Source organism: Solea senegalensis, linkage group LG11 (genome assembly GCF_019176455.1).
Source record: "Solea senegalensis isolate Sse05_10M linkage group LG11, IFAPA_SoseM_1, whole genome shotgun sequence".
NCBI lineage: Eukaryota > Metazoa > Chordata > Actinopteri > Pleuronectiformes > Soleidae > Solea > Solea senegalensis.
Genome location: NC_058031.1, coordinates 19,328,899 through 19,347,199, shown reverse-complemented (window position 1 = coordinate 19,347,199; position 18,301 = coordinate 19,328,899). Strand labels below are relative to the sequence as shown.

General features: G+C 39.9%; 2 protein-coding genes across 2 annotated transcripts; both read left to right on the top strand.

The window, feature by feature from the left end:
* The first annotated feature begins 418 nt into the window (after positions 1–418).
* lrrc23 (leucine rich repeat containing 23) lies at positions 419–4,159 on the top strand. The gene is made up of 9 exons (XM_044038209.1): positions 419–535; positions 600–707; positions 1,227–1,330; positions 1,436–1,556; positions 1,644–1,785; positions 2,360–2,490; positions 3,409–3,545; positions 3,681–3,885; positions 3,982–4,159. The coding sequence occupies exons 2-9, from the start codon at positions 621–623 to the stop codon at positions 4,003–4,005; spliced, it is 951 nt and encodes a 316-aa protein (XP_043894144.1). The 5' UTR covers positions 419–535; positions 600–620; the 3' UTR covers positions 4,006–4,159.
* A 1,306-nt stretch (positions 4,160–5,465) lies between these two features.
* tktb (transketolase b) lies at positions 5,466–17,904 on the top strand. Its single transcript, XM_044038207.1, has 14 exons — positions 5,466–5,719; positions 10,323–10,440; positions 10,525–10,638; positions 11,413–11,510; positions 12,522–12,713; positions 13,832–13,959; positions 14,065–14,261; positions 14,352–14,516; positions 15,683–15,839; positions 15,924–16,054; positions 16,138–16,221; positions 16,315–16,411; positions 16,562–16,681; positions 17,124–17,904. The coding sequence occupies exons 1-14, from the start codon at positions 5,613–5,615 to the stop codon at positions 17,294–17,296; spliced, it is 1,881 nt and encodes a 626-aa protein (XP_043894142.1). The 5' UTR covers positions 5,466–5,612; the 3' UTR covers positions 17,297–17,904.
* Positions 17,905–18,301: the final 397 nt, after the last annotated feature.

The following is an 18,301-nucleotide window of genomic DNA, read 5'->3' as shown; positions in this document are numbered from 1 at the left end:
CCACTTGCAGCACAATCCCCATGACCCATGATGTGTAAGAGGGAATAAAGCACATGGATTCAGATATTGTGAGTTCAGTTTCAGGTCTCCTTCGTATGTGGACATAAACCAGATGTGTGCATTTCTAAACCACTGAAGAGTATGTGGACAGATCATCTGTCAATGCGACCTGTTCATCCTTAAAATGAGACAGTGGAGAATGTTATTATACGTTTACACTGTTTATGATCACATGACTTGCTTTCAACCTGTGCTGTGGAGGATGACGGCTAAAACCAGTGGACAAAGCTGATATTCCATCATGTCTTTGGGAAAGATTTCTAAGTTTTCACTGTGACACACTTTCACTCCCCGTGCTTGTCAATTGTTCACTTGAACGAACAGGCGCGCGTGTGCCCTTGTTAAGTTTCCATGGCAACTGTACACACAGAGAGACGTTTGAAGCTAATGTATGCTTGTATAAGTTACGTAGCTGTTTTAAGTTACTTTAGTTTTAGTTTTGTAGGTGAGCAGCTCTGTCCTAGCATTTACCCAGGTAAGTTAGCTCATGTAAACCGTTAATATAAACCGGATAGAAGAAAAAAACTTCTATCCGTCAGGTATCAGCTGGTCCACTTCAAATGTCTGACGAGGACGAGCAAACTGTCATGTCGGACATAGAGGCTGACGAAAACTCATCTTCCATCGGAGATAAAGAGGAAAAGAAGGTAATTGGTCACAGTGCCCGGAGCCTCAGCGAATTCGTTTTTTTTTTTTATTTAACTTTAATTTATTTAAATTATTTAAAATTAGATATACATTTTAGAGAGTCATGCACACGGGCTTGTGTAACATTATTGATAAGATAACAATGACAATACTGGTATTAAGCGCACTCTTGTCAATGGAAACTTGGGCTAACATTAGCCTAAATTAACGTTAGCTTGCAGCCCTGCAAAACAAACTGTTAGCTTATTGAGATCTAATTGAGATATCTTATCTTATTGTCACGGTATGTAAACATGGAGGGGCCTAATTCTGCAGGCCCGTAGGTTTAGCCCCCGCAGAATTAAATGAAGTGAAGGGAATATTATTGTTTCACAACAGTAAAAAGAAATAAACTATACTATCTAATCCTAAAGCTAGCGTGTTTGATCGAACATATGACCATGATATTACTTGCAATAGAATACTTTAATAATAACTCATTACCTGACATATTTTCACTCTGTGCTCCACTGGCCCAGGTTTGCCCTTTGACCCAAGAGACTACAAGTGAGGGGCTGTCATTACTGTGCCGGACAGGAAATGGACTCGGACATGCGTTTGTCAAACTGGACCTAAAAGACAAGTAGACACTCAATAAAATCAGCTGCCTCTTGCTTGTAACTTCTAATTTTCTGTTTTCATCGTACAGTACTTTTGTTCTGATTGCATCAATCACTCTACACCTCAGAGGACTGACTGACATAGCTGCAGTTAGCAGTTACATTCACCTCCGCTTTCTGGACATATCCGGCAACCATCTCAGTGACCTGTCGCCTCTGGCATCTCTCATTCATCTGCTTTGGCTGAAGGCAAGGACCTCTTGTTCTTTTATTAATGTATTAGTTATCAACCAGTCAAACCGATGCTAAAATCACAAGGCACCTCCTCTTATGCAGGTTGACAATAATGCTGTGGCACATTTCAAAGGACAACCTTTTGCTCAGTTACCCTACTTGCAATGGCTGAGTATGGCAGCAAACCAGCTGATGGACTTGGACGGCTTTGCTGGAGCTGCTTTAGAGAGCCTCACGCTTACAGGTCAGGCCTTTGTTTTTGGACTTTTACACTGACTTTAAATGATACCAGTTAATGGAAGCAGAGAAAAAGCGGTTCCAATATTACAAAACTTTATTCCTGCTTCGGCTTTCACATTTAAGTAAAATAAGCCACAATGGATGACAGTAAAACAAGAAACAAAATGGAAAAAAATTAATTTTAGATTAAGATTAAGTGAAACAACCTTAAAAAAAAAGTAGAAATGCAGAAATGTATGATGTTGCCCTGTATTACTTTAAGAAATTCTGAACTATGGATTTTTTACAGAGCCCCAGACATGGCATGGGAAAAAAATGTATTTGTGCGCACAAAATATTATTATGTGGCCACTAAATGTGCACGAATAATATATATAACATTCTCATGAATTACCTGGAGAGCTGCACAATTAAAGCGAGCGAAGAGAGCTGAAACTTCGTGATGGACACCGATAGTGTGATTGAGATTGTCTTGTTCTGAAATGACATACTGGGGATTGTATTTGGTGAGCTTAATTTGATTGGCTAAATGTTTAATGCAGAATTATAGATTGACCTTGTTGTAACTCCTTTGACAGGTAACAGGATAAAGACAGTGAATGGACTTCAGTGCGGTAGTTTTGCCAACCTGATGACTCTGGAGCTGAGAGGAAACAGCCTTGATAACACTGATGGCATCAACCTTCCCAACCTTCGGAAATTATATCTGGTAATGAAACTTATGTCATATACGAGAACCATCTAAAGCAGTGATGTACCCCCTGTGAAATATGTTGAATGTTGAGATAAGTTGATTGAATGACATGAAAAAGTGCTTTCTAATAAAGAATAGTACATTAGGTAAAATGCTCATTTTTACTGCATTCATATGGTCAGCTAAATATAGAGGGAGTGCAGACAAGCGTTCTAAATCTTTTTTTAGAATGCTTTCTACTTAGTGCGACTTAGTGCGAGAGGAAGAATGACCAGCATGTTGCTGTGTTACGGCTACATCTAGATAAGTGATAAGTGTTTACATGGTTTTTAAATTTTAAATGGTAGATAGTTAAGTGGTCATTTATCTGATGCAGGATTAACAGGAAATAGTACACTGTTTGTAACCAGAGAAATTTCCAAATAGAGAGAATGTGTATCGCTTGAAATCCGTTCTCAACGTCGGTTTTTGGAGACACAACAGACATGTGCAACTCAAGACACCTCCCATCCTTGTGTTCCATGGCGATGACTCCTTGCTTTACTTGACTCCAAACCTGAACCTGTGCAAGATATTCATTGGGTTTGCTCTTGCTGTTGCAATTGCACCTACTGAAGCATGATGACTTTTTTGATTATCAGGATGAGAGCTTCTTTACCAAGGGCATCCAAGCGCTGCAACACTGACTAAAGTAGTTTGTAGACTGCAGGGGAGACTATGTAGAAATATAAACCATTGCGTCATTGCCGGCCTATACACTTTTCAGCCTCACCCTTGTATGTCAACAGCTTGAAAAGGAAATCTAGGCTCTGCGTTCATACAGGGTGAGAATGATTGAACATTGTTATTAGTCAAGTGTTGTGTTAGAGCCTCATACATACACACTTCGAAAAAACATGAACTGTCCCTTTTATCTTTTTGTCCTCCATCCAGGCCCAGAATTCAATCAAATGTCTGAAGGGTTTGGCGATGTTGGAGCACCTTTCTACCCTTCATCTGCGAGACAACCAGTTAGAAACTCTGCAGGGTCTTAGCTCCAACATGAAGTGTCTACAGTACCTCAATGTCAGGTACACTGATGCTGTTTATCGCAGCTGGATACATACATGTCAGATCACAGTGACCTGGTGCAAAACACCAAATTAAAAAAGATTTAAAAAGATTTCAGATTAAACATGCTGAACATGTCTGTCTCTCTTTGATAGAGGCAATGCAATCACAGAGGAGAATGCCCTGCAGTACCTCAGGCTTGTGTCAAAAACACTGCGCACTGTGGTGCTCTCCAATAACCCACTGGTTGAAACCACAGACTACAGAGTCAGTGTTCTGATTCATGTGCCTCAGCTGGAACGAATTGACAAAGATCATGTCTCTCCTGAGGAGAGGACTGAGGCCCAGGACAGATTAAAGGTACAGCTCAGAAAGCTTTATTTCTTTGTGGCATAGTCAAACAGAAACGGCATTTGTCAGATTTTTTTCTAATGGCATGCATGTATTGTGTTTTAGGAAGAGGAAATAACTGAACCATAGGATTGGTAACGATGACAAGAAGAAGGAAGTGTTTGACCTCCTTGACTTACTTCTAGTAAGAGGCGTGGTTGGATGACTGGCTCTGTGTCTGTTTTGTCTGTGTGATGCATCATCCATAAATTTGTACAGTAAAATTGCTTGTGTCATGTTTTTACACGGTTCCAAACTATTATTTACAGCAATAAAACTTTTTCAAAAAAGTGTTATTTGTATTTGTGTGCTTTGACTTGTACAAATGCAGATAGTCACAGCAGAGTTACTAAGGAAAAAGTAATAGGCCTGACACAGTGACATGCAGTGAGGTTGCTTTAATCAATTCCATACTGTACCACCAATATGATAGCAAGAAAAACAAAAGAATATTTATTAATATAAGGTCATATTCGATTTTTTAATTGCAACTGCCTGCCTCAGTGTGTGTGGCACAGTGCCATCAGAGGTGAGGCACAGCTCATCGCTGCCTCACCTCACCGTTCTCCCGTGTATTTGAACAGGAAATGCTTTTGACCATAGAAATGTTGACATCATACAGAAAAATTATTTATATAACAGTCAAGTGAACAAATTGATTTTCTTTTATCATTGATAGTATTTTACTTGTCATGATGACAGGGGAGGCAGTCAATGGCCTGACATTGCTTCTTAACACTCTTCCCCTGAGTAAGGATGAGATGGCAAAATCGGATGTTTCCTGGTTGGCAGGCTTCCAGCTGCAGATTTAAAGGGACAGTGACATATTTCCTGTTTTCTTTGCTTCATATAACAAATAAATCCTTCAGACTGAATCGTTTTGGTTTTTGGAGAAAACAAAACATTTGAAAACATCAACATTTTTCAAGATGTTATGACAGTTTATGACCCAAATCAAGAAAATAATCGACTATGAAAATAATCATTAGTTGCAGCCCTACCTTTTGAATCAACAAACCTAATGCTCTGTATATTTTTCAAATGAATATGTAAAAGTGATTAAGGAAGAGGTAGTTATTTGTTATTTTTGATACATGTACCAATGAAACAGTTGGTTCAGAACACATCAACTTCTTTATAGTTTATTTCAAGAAGTCAACCAACACTGACAAACGTAGAAAATAACTTTAAATAAAACATTAAAATCATCAGGACTAAATAAAAAGAAATACAAAAAAGGGGAAAAGATCAACTAAATGACAATAAATAATAATAATTATAATGATAATAATAATAATAATAATAATAATAATGATAATAAATACAAATTTTGATACAGCAAATGTAAAATAGTACAGTAAAATAATTACTTGATAACATGTCATTAAAGACATTACACATGATGTGCATAATAATAGTTTTTAGCTGCCTCTTTGTTTTGTGAAGGGTTAATTGACGAACACATCTAAAGTCCTGCGACTGACTACGTCATTGGTGGAACGAGGAAAGGGTGGGCGTGGCCGTTGTGGGAACACATAAGTGCCTCCTCCCTGTCGAACGCTTCCTCTTCCTCGGCCCAGCTCACGTTGTCCTGTCGCTGACAGCAGTCATACACCTCAAACAGCAGGAAGTAGCCGCGTGACCCTCAAATCAAACATTCACTTTTCCCCTCCAATAAAAACTACAACTGAGAAACAATGGCGAGTTACCACAAACCCGACGAGAAAACTCTGCAGGGCCTGAAAGACATTGCGAACAAGCTCAGGATTCACTCTATCAACGCTACATGCGCCTCCAACTCTGGGTAAGTTATCATCCACTGCTCATATATGTTGTAATTATAGTCGCCTTCACACAACGCTGCAAATGTGTATATATAGTTATCTGTGTGTGTAAACAGAAAATGCTAAAACAAGTGTCTGTGTGTATGACGCGAGGTTATTGTAGCTGTGTGTGTGCGCTGTGTGCACGTGCTGCAGGTTAGTTATGCTCACGCGGTGGAGAAAAGGTAGTTCGTGGTTCTTGGTTAGCTAGTTGGCGTACACAATAGTGCACAAGCTAATAGTTTGTGGGTGATAAACTTTTCGGACGCTGTCAAATAAAAATTGTACTGTGGGTGTGTGTGTGTGCGCGCGCGCGGGTTTGGACATATTGCGGTCAGAGAACATTCCAGACTTGATCAGTTACTGGTCAAATCACCCGCTGTGTCCGTGATATTATTAGCAGCGAGCCTTTTTTTTCTTGTTCAATTAACTAAGCAAGCAACGTAAAACAGATGCTCACCATATTCATTGGTGAATCTTGTGGACTATCGCGATACTATAGTGGTTGCGTTTACTTGCAATTCGATTGCGTTTAGTCCGGTAATTTAATTAACAGTTCTACACGTGACTTTTTTCTAATTAGGATAAAAATTTAATCGGATTAGGACATTTTGAAATTGCTATTTACATGGCAATGTCTTAATGTATTATGTGGTAGATTAAACGCCACGAATTATCAAACTATCGAAGTTACTCTGAATAATATACACACTAATAAAGTATTTCATTGTTACATATGCCCCATTATTTCTTACACCATGACTGATGCGTCAAAGCTTCCAGAACAACATGCATCTTAACAAAATGTGTCTTAGATCAGAATATATGTCAATTGTACACACAAACCGCACCTTGTTGCCCTTTAGGAAATGTGGGTCACATATGACCACAAACGTGGTGAGTCGAAGGTCACCAGAGTGGAGTTGCTTCATCTTGAATGTTCCCAGAGGCTTTGTGTTAACCTAACATTTCCTTCATCACTGCAAGTTGAGATATGAATTACTTTGCGTTGCTTTCTTGTTGCAGCTTTGTTGTGTCTGATCAGTGATTGTTCTGGTTGACCATTGACCCTTCTCTTGTATTCTTTCACAATTACTATCTAGGTCTGTCAACAAGCCAAGTTTACCAGAGAAATACCAGAAATTCCTGTACTTCAAAATAAGAGTCCTCTAAGTGAACACTGGTTATCTGTCCTGTGGACATTATTAATCAAATTTGTGTATGGAGCGTTGTGGACAAAGAAATACATAAATTATTATTATTTACACAGAACTGATGCTTAATATAATATGATGTTGCTTTATTTTATATTTCCTTTATGATTTCTTGTTTCCTTAAGAATATGAACCAGAACTTCATACAGTTTCAGTGAAGGTTCCCAGTTATGTTAGAGGTGCCAAACTCTAACTTTAAATACCTCAAATTTTCCACCAGTCAGTTGGAAATGAAGAAGACTCATGGATGAAAGAGTCTTCAACCAACTAGAGCATGTCCAATTGCCTTTATCTACACTTTTGAAAAAAAGGGCTGTTATTGTGGTGATACTAGGGTTTAACAATTTTGGTGAAATATCTACAGTAATTGCAATTTTTCTTTTGAGCTCAATATTTTACCCTTATATTTGTAAAATGAGATGAAGCTATACTGCATGAGATGTCAGTCAGTCATCATCTAACCGCTTTATCCTCCACCAGAGGGTCGCGGGGGCCAATCTCAGCTACATCGGGCGATAGGCGGGGATAGTTCGCCAGTCCATCGCAGGGCCACACACAGATAGAGACAAACAACCATTCACTCTCACACTCACTCCTACGGTCAATTTAGAGTGTCCAATTTACCTAATCCCCACATTGCATGTTTTTGGACTGTGGAGAGACTGTGGAGAGAACCCACGCACACATGGCGAGAACATGCAGAATGCAGAAAGGCCCTTGTTCCAACTGGGGCTCGAACCCGGGTCTTCTCGCTGCAAGGCGAGAGTGCTAACCACTACACCACCGTGTGGCCCACATGAGATGTCATCAAAATATAAACTACTATACTGTAATGCAAGGATTACTGTGAAGTAATAGAAAAATATTACTTCTGACTGTCACCCTGAAGAAAAATGCTAATAAAGGTGTCACAATCTCAGTTATGAATGGAATAGAGATCGAAACGACGCAGCAATCTCAATAGTGATCACAACCTTCGCAAGCATCACTACACGTTAGCTCCTCCCACCATGGCGACTGCTGAACAATGTTCATGTTGTCGAAAAAACTCATGAACTTCATATCGTTAAAAACAACATTAAAAAACACCTTTTTGCTATAAACTGATATAGTGGTGCAGTGTAGTTGCAGTGACTTGGTGAATGGGAGACTGCAGTTAAAGGTGCTGAAAGTTTTTTTTTTTTTTTATATCAACACTGTTTGAGGAGGAGTTGAGCTAATTATGACCCCAGTGTCACTAGAGAGAAACTATTAAGTTTTAACTTAATAATTCTTTACTCACATATATCGTTTTTTTCGTATTGTCTAACCTATATATTGTGTGAAGACAGGAAATGCTGAATTTGGCTTTACATGATCTTTTAAAGATATTGTCTTTATTTGACTTTTCTAGGTTCTATGAGCAACAAAGTTGTCGACTTTGATTTGAAAATGGTCTGTGAAAACAATTAATTGTTTGAGCCTAACATATATGTATACTACTGGTACATATTAAATGTACCTGTATGTGAATTATCCATATACCAGTGTGGTGTTAAATTATGTGTGCACCCTATTGTGAAATTGATATTGTGTCGGGTGTGCACATCGGCAATGTCTTTAAGGAAAGATTTGTCGATAAACCAGTCTCTAACTTCCTTGTGACTGAAGGAAATTGACACAATAGATTGTATTGTAACTGTCAAGACCAAGGCCTTTACTAATGTATTTTATTGCTGCCCTCAACAAAGGATGTCTTTGAGTTATGACTGAAACCAAGATAAGGGATTAAGGTGGGATATGTCATTTGTCCCAGCTGAACTTGGCCTCAAGTTAATTGCATGAAAGCAGGAGCTCAAAATGACAATGGAAATGTATTTGGTAGCGTTAAAACAAGGATTTGTTAATCCTACTGCTCATTTCGTTCAATCAGCTGTTACTTGAATCAAAAATGAAAGTGATTTACAGTTATCTGATCTTCTGGATGTGTTTTACCACAGGATTATGAGCATTTAATTGTGTAACACAATTGTCCTAGTCATTATTACCCTTATATGGTATTTATGAAGACTGAGCTGTATTGCTGTCAGAGACTTGATCAAAAAGTTTTTCCTACGCAATATTATTGCAGTTGTTTAAAAATTGCCTTATTGTCACGGACTTTGCAACCTCAGCCATTTCTAAGTAAGTCCCATTGATGTCATCTACACAGTATTTTTCTTTCAAAATGCCCATTTCTGGACAATGTTTTAGATGATAATAGAAAATGGAACATAATGGAAATAGAAGGGTTTTCCAATAGTTTACAAAATAGTTCCAAAATTTCAGCATTACACATCAGTGTGTAGGATTATGTTTTTTGCAGCAGCTTTGTCTTTATAGTAAATTGGAGATATGGAAAATCTGAATAAAGGCATAGTTTGACACACTATCTGAACTGTACTTTGGCGATAACGTCAGTGGCAAATATCTTCATCACCTTCTCTGGCCACAGATCATGCTACATTAAAGAGGAATTCTACGAGTTTGTCAATAACATGAGTTGCATGTTCCACAAAATGCGTTCCCTTACAGTCACAGTAGGTTGTTGTATTACTGTGATTGGTCACTGGGCTGCTCACAGATCTGCATCAAATGTCTCAGGGAAACATTGAGGAAAGTTGTCACTGCAGAGTGAACAACTTTTTTATGAGTCTGAGAAGTTTCTCCTCAAATTGTATATTTGATTTCTGTGGCGCAGTGGTTGGTAAGATAGGAGCATGTTCCTCTGTTGGAGTTGTGCTTGCCAAACAGATTGGCATAGAATATGTGTTTGTTTTTTTATGTTATTTTAATAAACTTGTGTTTATTTTTCAGCTGGTTTTCTCTCAACAGAAGGACAATTGGTAAACTAAGCATAGGTTTTTGTTTTGGTTTAACAAAGCATTTAACAGTGGTCATGATGTATGTTTCATATCGATAACCTGGTATGTGCCCAGCATGGTTGACATGATGCCATTTGTTACTTAAACCACACAAACGGGGAAGCAGAGATGCTCTTTGGTAATGTGGGATTTCTAAATGTCTGTTGTGACAATTGGACCACTGTTTTGCAGCATGTAAGAATTTCACAAGTTGTGTTTTCTGTTCTAACATTTTTTTTGTGGTGTGTGGTGATGTGTTGCAAATTAACCTGTTGACGTGAGTTTTTTTTTTTAATAAATGTTTGTCTCAGATTAACTAAAACAAAAGGCTTTTAATGACTTGTAACAGGAACAGGTGGTCTTGTACAACCAAGGATTTCTAATTGTAGCAACACATGCATGTTTGGAAGGTCTTGGCTTGTGAATTTTGTTTGAATATTTTTGTAGTAATCTCCTCTTTTTTTTCTTCTCCCCCTCTCCACTCACAGCCACCCAACATCATGCTGCAGTGCAGCTGAGCTCATGTCTGTGCTCTTCTTTCACACCATGCGCTACAAAGCCAATGATCCTCGCAATCAGTGCAATGACCGCTTTGTGCTCTCAAAGGTTGGCATGAATGTTTGCATTTCGGAGAGTTCCTACTGCTTAATGCACATATGTTTTTGGTGACAACAATGTCTTTGTCTGCAGGGCCATGCTGCACCTATCCTTTATGCTGCCTGGGTAGAGGCAGGATTTGTGAAGGAATCTGATCTTCTCAATCTGCGCAAGATTGACTGTGACCTGGAGGGACATCCCACACCAGTGAGTCGATTAATTCAGGGAAAAAAATATGAAGCCATCACACAATGTGTTTGCGTAGAGTCTCATTCATCCAGGCCTTATTACTTTCTCATCCAAGATGCTTCTCTTGTTCTTCAGTGAAGAAGCCTCACATTATATCTTTTATGCCAGGGATGCACCGATCCGATATAGATACTAGTGTTGGGTCTGATGCTGTACCCGTATTTGTAAAACTACTCTGATACTGTTACACCTGATACCACTTTGTGTATCTTCAAGTGAGCTAAGCAGGTGTGTGGCAATAAGCGGACGTGTCGTAATGTCCGCAGATTGGAAATACTACAGAAGTAGAGCTGACCTGTGCTCTGCTAGAGGAAGAGGGGAAAAGTAGCTCTTTCAACATAAGTCATTTCATAAAACATCTACAGAACTAACATGATGCACAGCAAAGGATTTGCCATTAAGTTTTATTAATTTAAATGTAATTCAAGTCTTTCTGTTCCTACACTTTTTAACGACCAAGTTTGTTTACTTTTGGTGTGTCCTGACCTCTGAAATGAAAGCCAGGAATTATCCACGTAAAACACTCGCTTTCCTGCAGTCGGTCAGAGAGGAGAGACAGAGATAGTAGCTGAAGATGGAGATAGGTGAGGGATCGTTGGGCGGAAGGTTTCATTTTAAGAAGCTGAGCGACGAAACCATCGATAAAACAGATCTGGGTGTCACAGCATAATTTACTGTCAATAAAGGGTGATATCGGTGAATCTTTATTTAATTACCTCCCTCTGTCTTCAGAAACTGCAATTTGTTGATGTGGCAACTGGCTCTCTGGGTCAGGGTCTGGGCGCTGCCTGCGGGATGGCCTACACTGGCAAAAACTTTGACAAATCCAGGTGAGTATGTGGCAGAATGCCGTCTACTCATGAAGAGGGATGAAAGACGTATAATCCAGTTTTAATACTTGTACTCTTATATGGGGTCAAGTGAAACATCTTTGCTTAATTTCAGCAGTGTGTTATATTTGTTTGTATTAAACATAATCTTGCTGTAGCACTTCTGCTGTTGTTAAATAGCGAGTGGGGCATTAGAGGCACCAAGATTTGGTAAACCGATTTAGCACTGAGAGCCAGATACCGTAACTTCACGTAATTCACACACCAACACCATCAATAACCACCACAATTAAATGTGATCCTGCCGGTGTGGCTCCACTGACCTTTTAAATAGACCCACCTTTCACGCAGGTGGAAGTGCAGGCCTTCTCTACTTTGTGCACATAGTACAGTGTAATTATCATAAAAAAAAAAAATCTATGGAATCTTTACAATCCAAATGTTCAGCACAACCACTGTTGCTAAATATATTTTCTAGTTCCTCTCACCAGAAAGGAGCATGTAGAGCTGTGATGAGGGGTGAAGATGTGATTTATTAAAGCAATACTATGTTTATTTTTTCAAAATTTGAACTTTAATTGGTTTCTAAAATGTATACTATATATTTTTTTAATTTTTAATTACAAAGCATAATGGCCATAAATGTCATTTTTATTTAATGTCAAATGGCTTTTCTCCTTCATCCTCTTTGTATTTAACTTCGAGGAAACTTAGTAGTCTAGTTGGCAATTATTTGGATGAGCTAAATTTCTTGATCGTACCAGCCCTTTTCTAACGCCATCTGCTTGGTTAAATTATTTACTTACACACATTGGTAACTGTATTTTGTTGAATCACTCCAAAGAAAAAGGTCAACACTGCACTCAAAACTGCTGACGTTCTCCTTTTGTCCATTAAAAACATTCTTAATTAATACCACAGTGCAATGTATGCATCAACAGATGTAAATGCTGTAGTCTGGATTTTGAAGGGCTACAAGATTGACCCTTTCCTCTCTGCCTGGTGTTGTAGTTACCGTGTGTACTGCATGCTGGGAGATGGAGAGTGTTCCGAGGGCTCAGTGTGGGAGGCCATGGCCTTTGCCTCTCACTATAAGCTGGACAACCTGGTGGCCATTATGGATGTCAATCGGCTTGGTCAGAGTGAGGCGGCACCGCTGAAGCATGACATGGAGACCTACCGCAAACGTTGTGAAGCTTTTGGGTCAGTACCAACTCCTCTAAATCGTGTCTAAATACTCTATCAAATGTCAGATGGTGTTCTGTTATTGCATTGTGTGGCTAGCATAGCTTGTGGAAAATATACATTGACGCATGTCCCTGAAGCATGCTTACAGCTGCCTTGTTAGCATGGGCTCCACCTGGATTGTGCATGCAAGGAAACATGCATTTTTCCATCACTGTCTGGGCACCCAGGGGCAAGTTACAGATGCAGGCACAGCCTTTGATTTAGTTACACCGAGTAAGCGCTCCAGCTCAGCAGTAAAAGTAGTGGAGGGACACAAGTTCAGACAATAAGTGCAGAGACCACGTTAGACTGTAACGTGGGGAATACATGCTGCATGCCTTTGCCACATCTTCATTAAAATGCAGATGAGATGATATACAACCAGCTTATCGAGTGTGCAAGCTGTCCAAAAGTTTACCAGAGACTGTAGGTGCAAGCAGATGAAGGTGGCATGCCCTGTGGAAGCAGCTGTACACAGCCTTTTTCTTCTGAAGCCTCTGCACACTTTATGAAAACAAATCAAAGTGTCCATTGAAACCCAGAACATGGAACCATCTCACCAGCACTCCTGCTTGCGTGTAATGGTACATGGTTTGTATTTACTATATGGTGCTTTTCTAGTCTTGATGATCACTCAAAGCTGCTTTACACTACAGTTTAGTTTTGAAATCAGTGATCTGCTGCTTGGTAAGCCTTATTCAAGGTTGGTGACTTATTACCAGTGCCAAGTAGTCACAGCTTTGCCAGGAATAGATTTATTCAGGACACTGTACTTTGTATTAAAAACATGACACCACCCACAGCTCCAGAAGCATTATTTGAATGAGATTAATGCTGCATCAATGAGTGAGGAGAAACTGACCAGAGCTTTTGTTCACTACACAAAGTGAAAAGTGTTGAACCTGTTCAACGAATTGTTTTGGACATGCCTAGATTTGATGTTTGATATGATCATCACCTGTAGAATTTCTAATGGCCTCATTATGACTAGGCTTTCTGAAATTTCTTTCACAATGTTGACCTTTTTCTGTCGCTGCTCAACATTAATTAACATTCTTGACATGTTTATTCATGAACATCATGCATCCCTGTAGGTGGAACACGTATGTTGTGGATGGACATGATGTGGAGGAGCTGTGCAAAGCTTTCTGGCAGGCTGAGCAGGTCAAAGGCAAACCCACCTGCATTGTTGCCAAGACGTTCAAGGGCAAAGGACTCAAAAGTAAGTGTTTTGACATTTGAATATCCTTTTTTTTTTCTTTTTCTAATTTCAACTTTTAGTTCCGTTCTCTGAATGCGATTCTCGTTGTTCTGCCTATGGCTATAGATATTGAGGATCTTGACAACTGGCATGGAAAGCCCATCCCTAAGGACAAAGTAGACGACCTCCTTAATGAGCTGAAGGCTCAGATCCAGGTCCCCAACAAGAGTCTTTGCCCTCAACTGCCCAATGATGACACAGCAGCTGTAGACCAGAGCTTTATCTCCCTGCCCTCACCTCCAGCCTATAAGAAAGGAGACAAGGTTAACCTAGCGTTCATACAGCAAATTGTGATTTTGCATTAATTTTCAATCTGTCGTTGGTTTATACCCATTTGCTCTTTGTTCCATCAGATGGCAACGAGACGAGCATATGGTGTCGCCTTGGCCAAGATGGGCCAGGCAAGCCAGAGAGTGGTGGCTCTTGATGGAGACACCAAAAACTCCACTTTCTCAGAGACCTTTAAGAAGGCCTTCCCTGACCGCTACATCGAGTGTTTCATCGCTGAACAGAACATGGTACACGAGACATTTCCTTGACATTTCCTCAGATGCAATTAGTAATTATAGTATATTATATAATAGTTTATTAGATGTTGGAATAAACACTTGGGGCACCACTCGTGACGAATGGGAATAATATTCAGATATTTAAATCCACCGTCTGATATAAGAACTAGTGATTACCAATTTGGGCATGAAATTGGTCTAATGCAAAACCATTTAACTAATCAAGAGGGTACACTAAAATCAACTTAAGAAGTAGGATTAAATATTGAAAATGTCACTTATGGTAAACCATAAATATCCTCGTGACGGGTTTTAGTTTGAGTTTTAATATTAACTCTAGCTTTGTACAAGAAACTTCAATTTCACCACCAAAAGTATTAAAATTGTACCTTCAATCAATTTCACAAATGCAATTTATTAAAAAAAATGTTAAATACAGTTGCGCATATTAAAATTTGCTTCTCTAGAGAGTAGATATTTTACAGGGACAGGTTAACGCACATTAATGAATTTAGTTTAAGTAAGAGATCATACACTCTTGATACTACTATAATTTTAAAAGGTTACTCTAGGTTTCATTATGCATATACTAACTTCAGCAGATAAACACTAGGAATTTGCAACATGTGGTGGAGAAAGAAAACTTACTATACAAATAATTTAAAGACCACTGTTTAAAGAGTAACAATTTTAAATGCAGGAACATGATTCATCATACTTAACATTGTTACAAACGTGTGTTATTGGTAAGATGTTAAATGATTATTTCGACATGCACCGGTTTCAAGAAAGGACAATCATAATAGCACTCCACTAGGTGGCAGTGTTACTCCATGAAAGTGTTTTTGGCTTATATAAAAACTCTGTTCTTCCTGTCACAGGCTTGTTATTACTAACAGTAAAATAAATGCAATTACATGTCTCTTACTTTTGATGATTAGGGGAAGAGTCAGTCTTTTAGATAGTTTTAGATCGTATGCTACATAGACACAACAAATGTTGTGAAAAAAACTACTCCAGACTTCAGTGTTTATGTTCCCATTTTTCAGAGCTCCTGAGTCTCATACACACAGTTGCTTGCAGTAACTTGCTCAACACGGGCATCAGTGATGACATCAAGCCCTAATCCATTACCATTACACTAACCCATGTCTTTAATGTCTGTGCTGTTGTAGGTGGGAGTGGCCATTGGCTGTGCCACACGTGACCGCACCGTTGCGTTTGCCAGCACCTTTGCTGCCTTCCTGTCCAGAGCCTACGACCAGATCCGTATGGGAGCCATCTCTCAGTCCAACGTCAACCTGGTTGGATCCCACTGTGGAGTCTCCATTGGTGAGCATTCTTCTCAAGCTTTTAGTTTTCTTTTGGGAAGGCTTGAGTTTGCCCTGAGTCTGATCGATTTCATTTTCCTTTCAGGTGAGGACGGCCCTTCCCAGATGGCTCTAGAGGACCTAGCCATGTTCCGTGCCATCCCAACATGCACTCTGTTTTACCCCAGTGATGGAGTGTCCACAGAGAGAGCGGTCGAGCTTGCAGCCAACACAAAGGTGCATACCTCGCCTCATAGTAAAGGTTTTCTCGTGCCTCGTCTTCAGTGATGGACATGTGTCCTGTGACTCAATATTTGCAGGGTATCTGTTTCATCCGTACCAGTAGACCAGAAACTCAAGTCCTCTACTCTCCAGATGAGAAGTTTGAAGTGGGTGTAGCCAAGGTAACCATCATTTTACACATGTTTGATCCTGTATTGCCAACAAGAGGTAAAAATGAGATGGAATAGTAGAAAAACTGTTGTATTCTTCACCAGGTGGTTCGTCAGTCTGACAAAGATCATGTGACTGTGATTGGGGCAGGTGTCACTCTGCATGAGGCCCTTGCCGCTGCTGATATGCTGGCCAGTGAAGGTGAGTTTACGTGGCCATCTAGTGGAGAGATGTCGCAGTTACTCTTGAGTTAAACACAAAATCAGCATCTAAAGTTTTGGAAACTTCACTCCGTGTTTATCAGCAGCTTCTGATTTGACCTAAACATAATTTACCTATTTATTCCTCCAGGAAAGAACATCAGAGTAATTGACCCATTCACCATCAAGCCCCTGGATGCTGCTACCATTCTTACCAGTGCCAGAGCCACAGGAGGACAAATCATCACAGTAGAGGACCACTACAAGGAGGGTGAGTAGCTTTTGGTTTTCATTCACTAATGACTTGGTGTCCCCTCTTAAAATGGTAGTTGGTGATGATGGTCATAGTCATTACTGACACACATCTGGTTTCACACCAATGCCAAGAACCAGCATGAGAAACAGAGACTCGCATTCACTGAAAACATAGCTCTTTTTCTCTCTTTATTTTAAAAAGGTTGTTAAATGCCATTACTAGATGTCCTTTGGACGATTGGTCTGATGTTACCCAGGCAACTACTCACAAGTTTGGCAAAGCTTTGCCTCTTGCAGTAGGGGCCAGTTGGTCCCTGTATTCAAATGTTAAGGTTCTTGTTTGAGGGATTTTTTGTCCAGGGATTTTTTTTCTTAAGCTACCTAGATTCTACTATTAAGTAGATTACGATTATGTCTTAATGCATTCTTGACCCAGATTGTGTGTCTCCTCTGTGCAGGTGGTCTTGGTGAAGCAGTGCTGTCAGCAGTGGGCTCAGAGCCTGGCATCATTGTGAACCGTTTGGCGGTGTCTGGCGTTCCCCGCAGCGGAAAGCCCAACGAGCTGCTCGACCACTTCGGTATCAGCGCCAAGCACATCGCTAACGCTGTGCGTCAAACTTTCGCAAACTGAAGGACTGCTCCCGGTCTCTCTCATTGCTTTGGTGGATCTCATCAACTCTTTGCCTAACTTTCTCACTGGCATGATCTTGTGAATACCATCAATTTCTGTGCACTCTGGTGTCATTATGTGGTCTGTTAACCAAGAGAGATGGCGATGGAGATGTGTGGTCACCGCAGTGTTCTAAACATTCCTCCCTGTATACGCCCTCCAGCACCTTCTTTTCACATGGATTCTGCATCATTCCTTTTTCCGTATCTTGTTTTGAAGTGATGTCTTGGAAGTATCTCAAACAGAAGTATCACTGAATACTGTAAATCTCTCTTACCAGCACATTCTGTCAGGCCAACACTGAGTTCTTTCTTTTACACATTCCTGATGATCATGCCTTCTTTCCTCTATTCCTAACCCTACTTCTAAGAAGCTCTGTTACGGTTTAGTGTTCTAATGTACGAGATGACTTATATTTGTGTTCAGGTGCAGTTGTTAATGCTTAAGCTGAGATAGAAAACTGTTGAGTGAAACGTTTCAAACCAGTTTAACGTTAGAGTTGTTACTGGTCAATCTAATCTGTCACCCTGTTGTTGAGATGGTGCTGAATTAAAAAAGAATGAACATAATCCCATTTTGTGTTTGTTTGGCTCTTTGTGAAAGCCAGTGTCAGTTGATCTAACCCTGCCCACCAAGCCTGTCCTCATGTTGTAATAAAGAATAAAGGTTAACAAAGGGGCTCCTGGGATAGCCTCACCTGTGAAGGATGTATCTTTCAAAAACAGGCAAACAGTCGTCGGAAGGAGCCAACAATTGTCATTTGGGACATCCTACGTCATGGTGCGCTGATGCATTTTGACAACCTCCAGATGTCAAATTCACCCAGAGGATTGAGACAGTTTATGGGTGAGTGTGTGTGTGTGTGATGGAAGTATGTTTAATTGAATGATGTGTAAGTTTCTCGGTGGCTACTGGGAGCTGATTGGTGCTGCACAGGTGGTTCAGGTATACGAGGCCTGATCATCC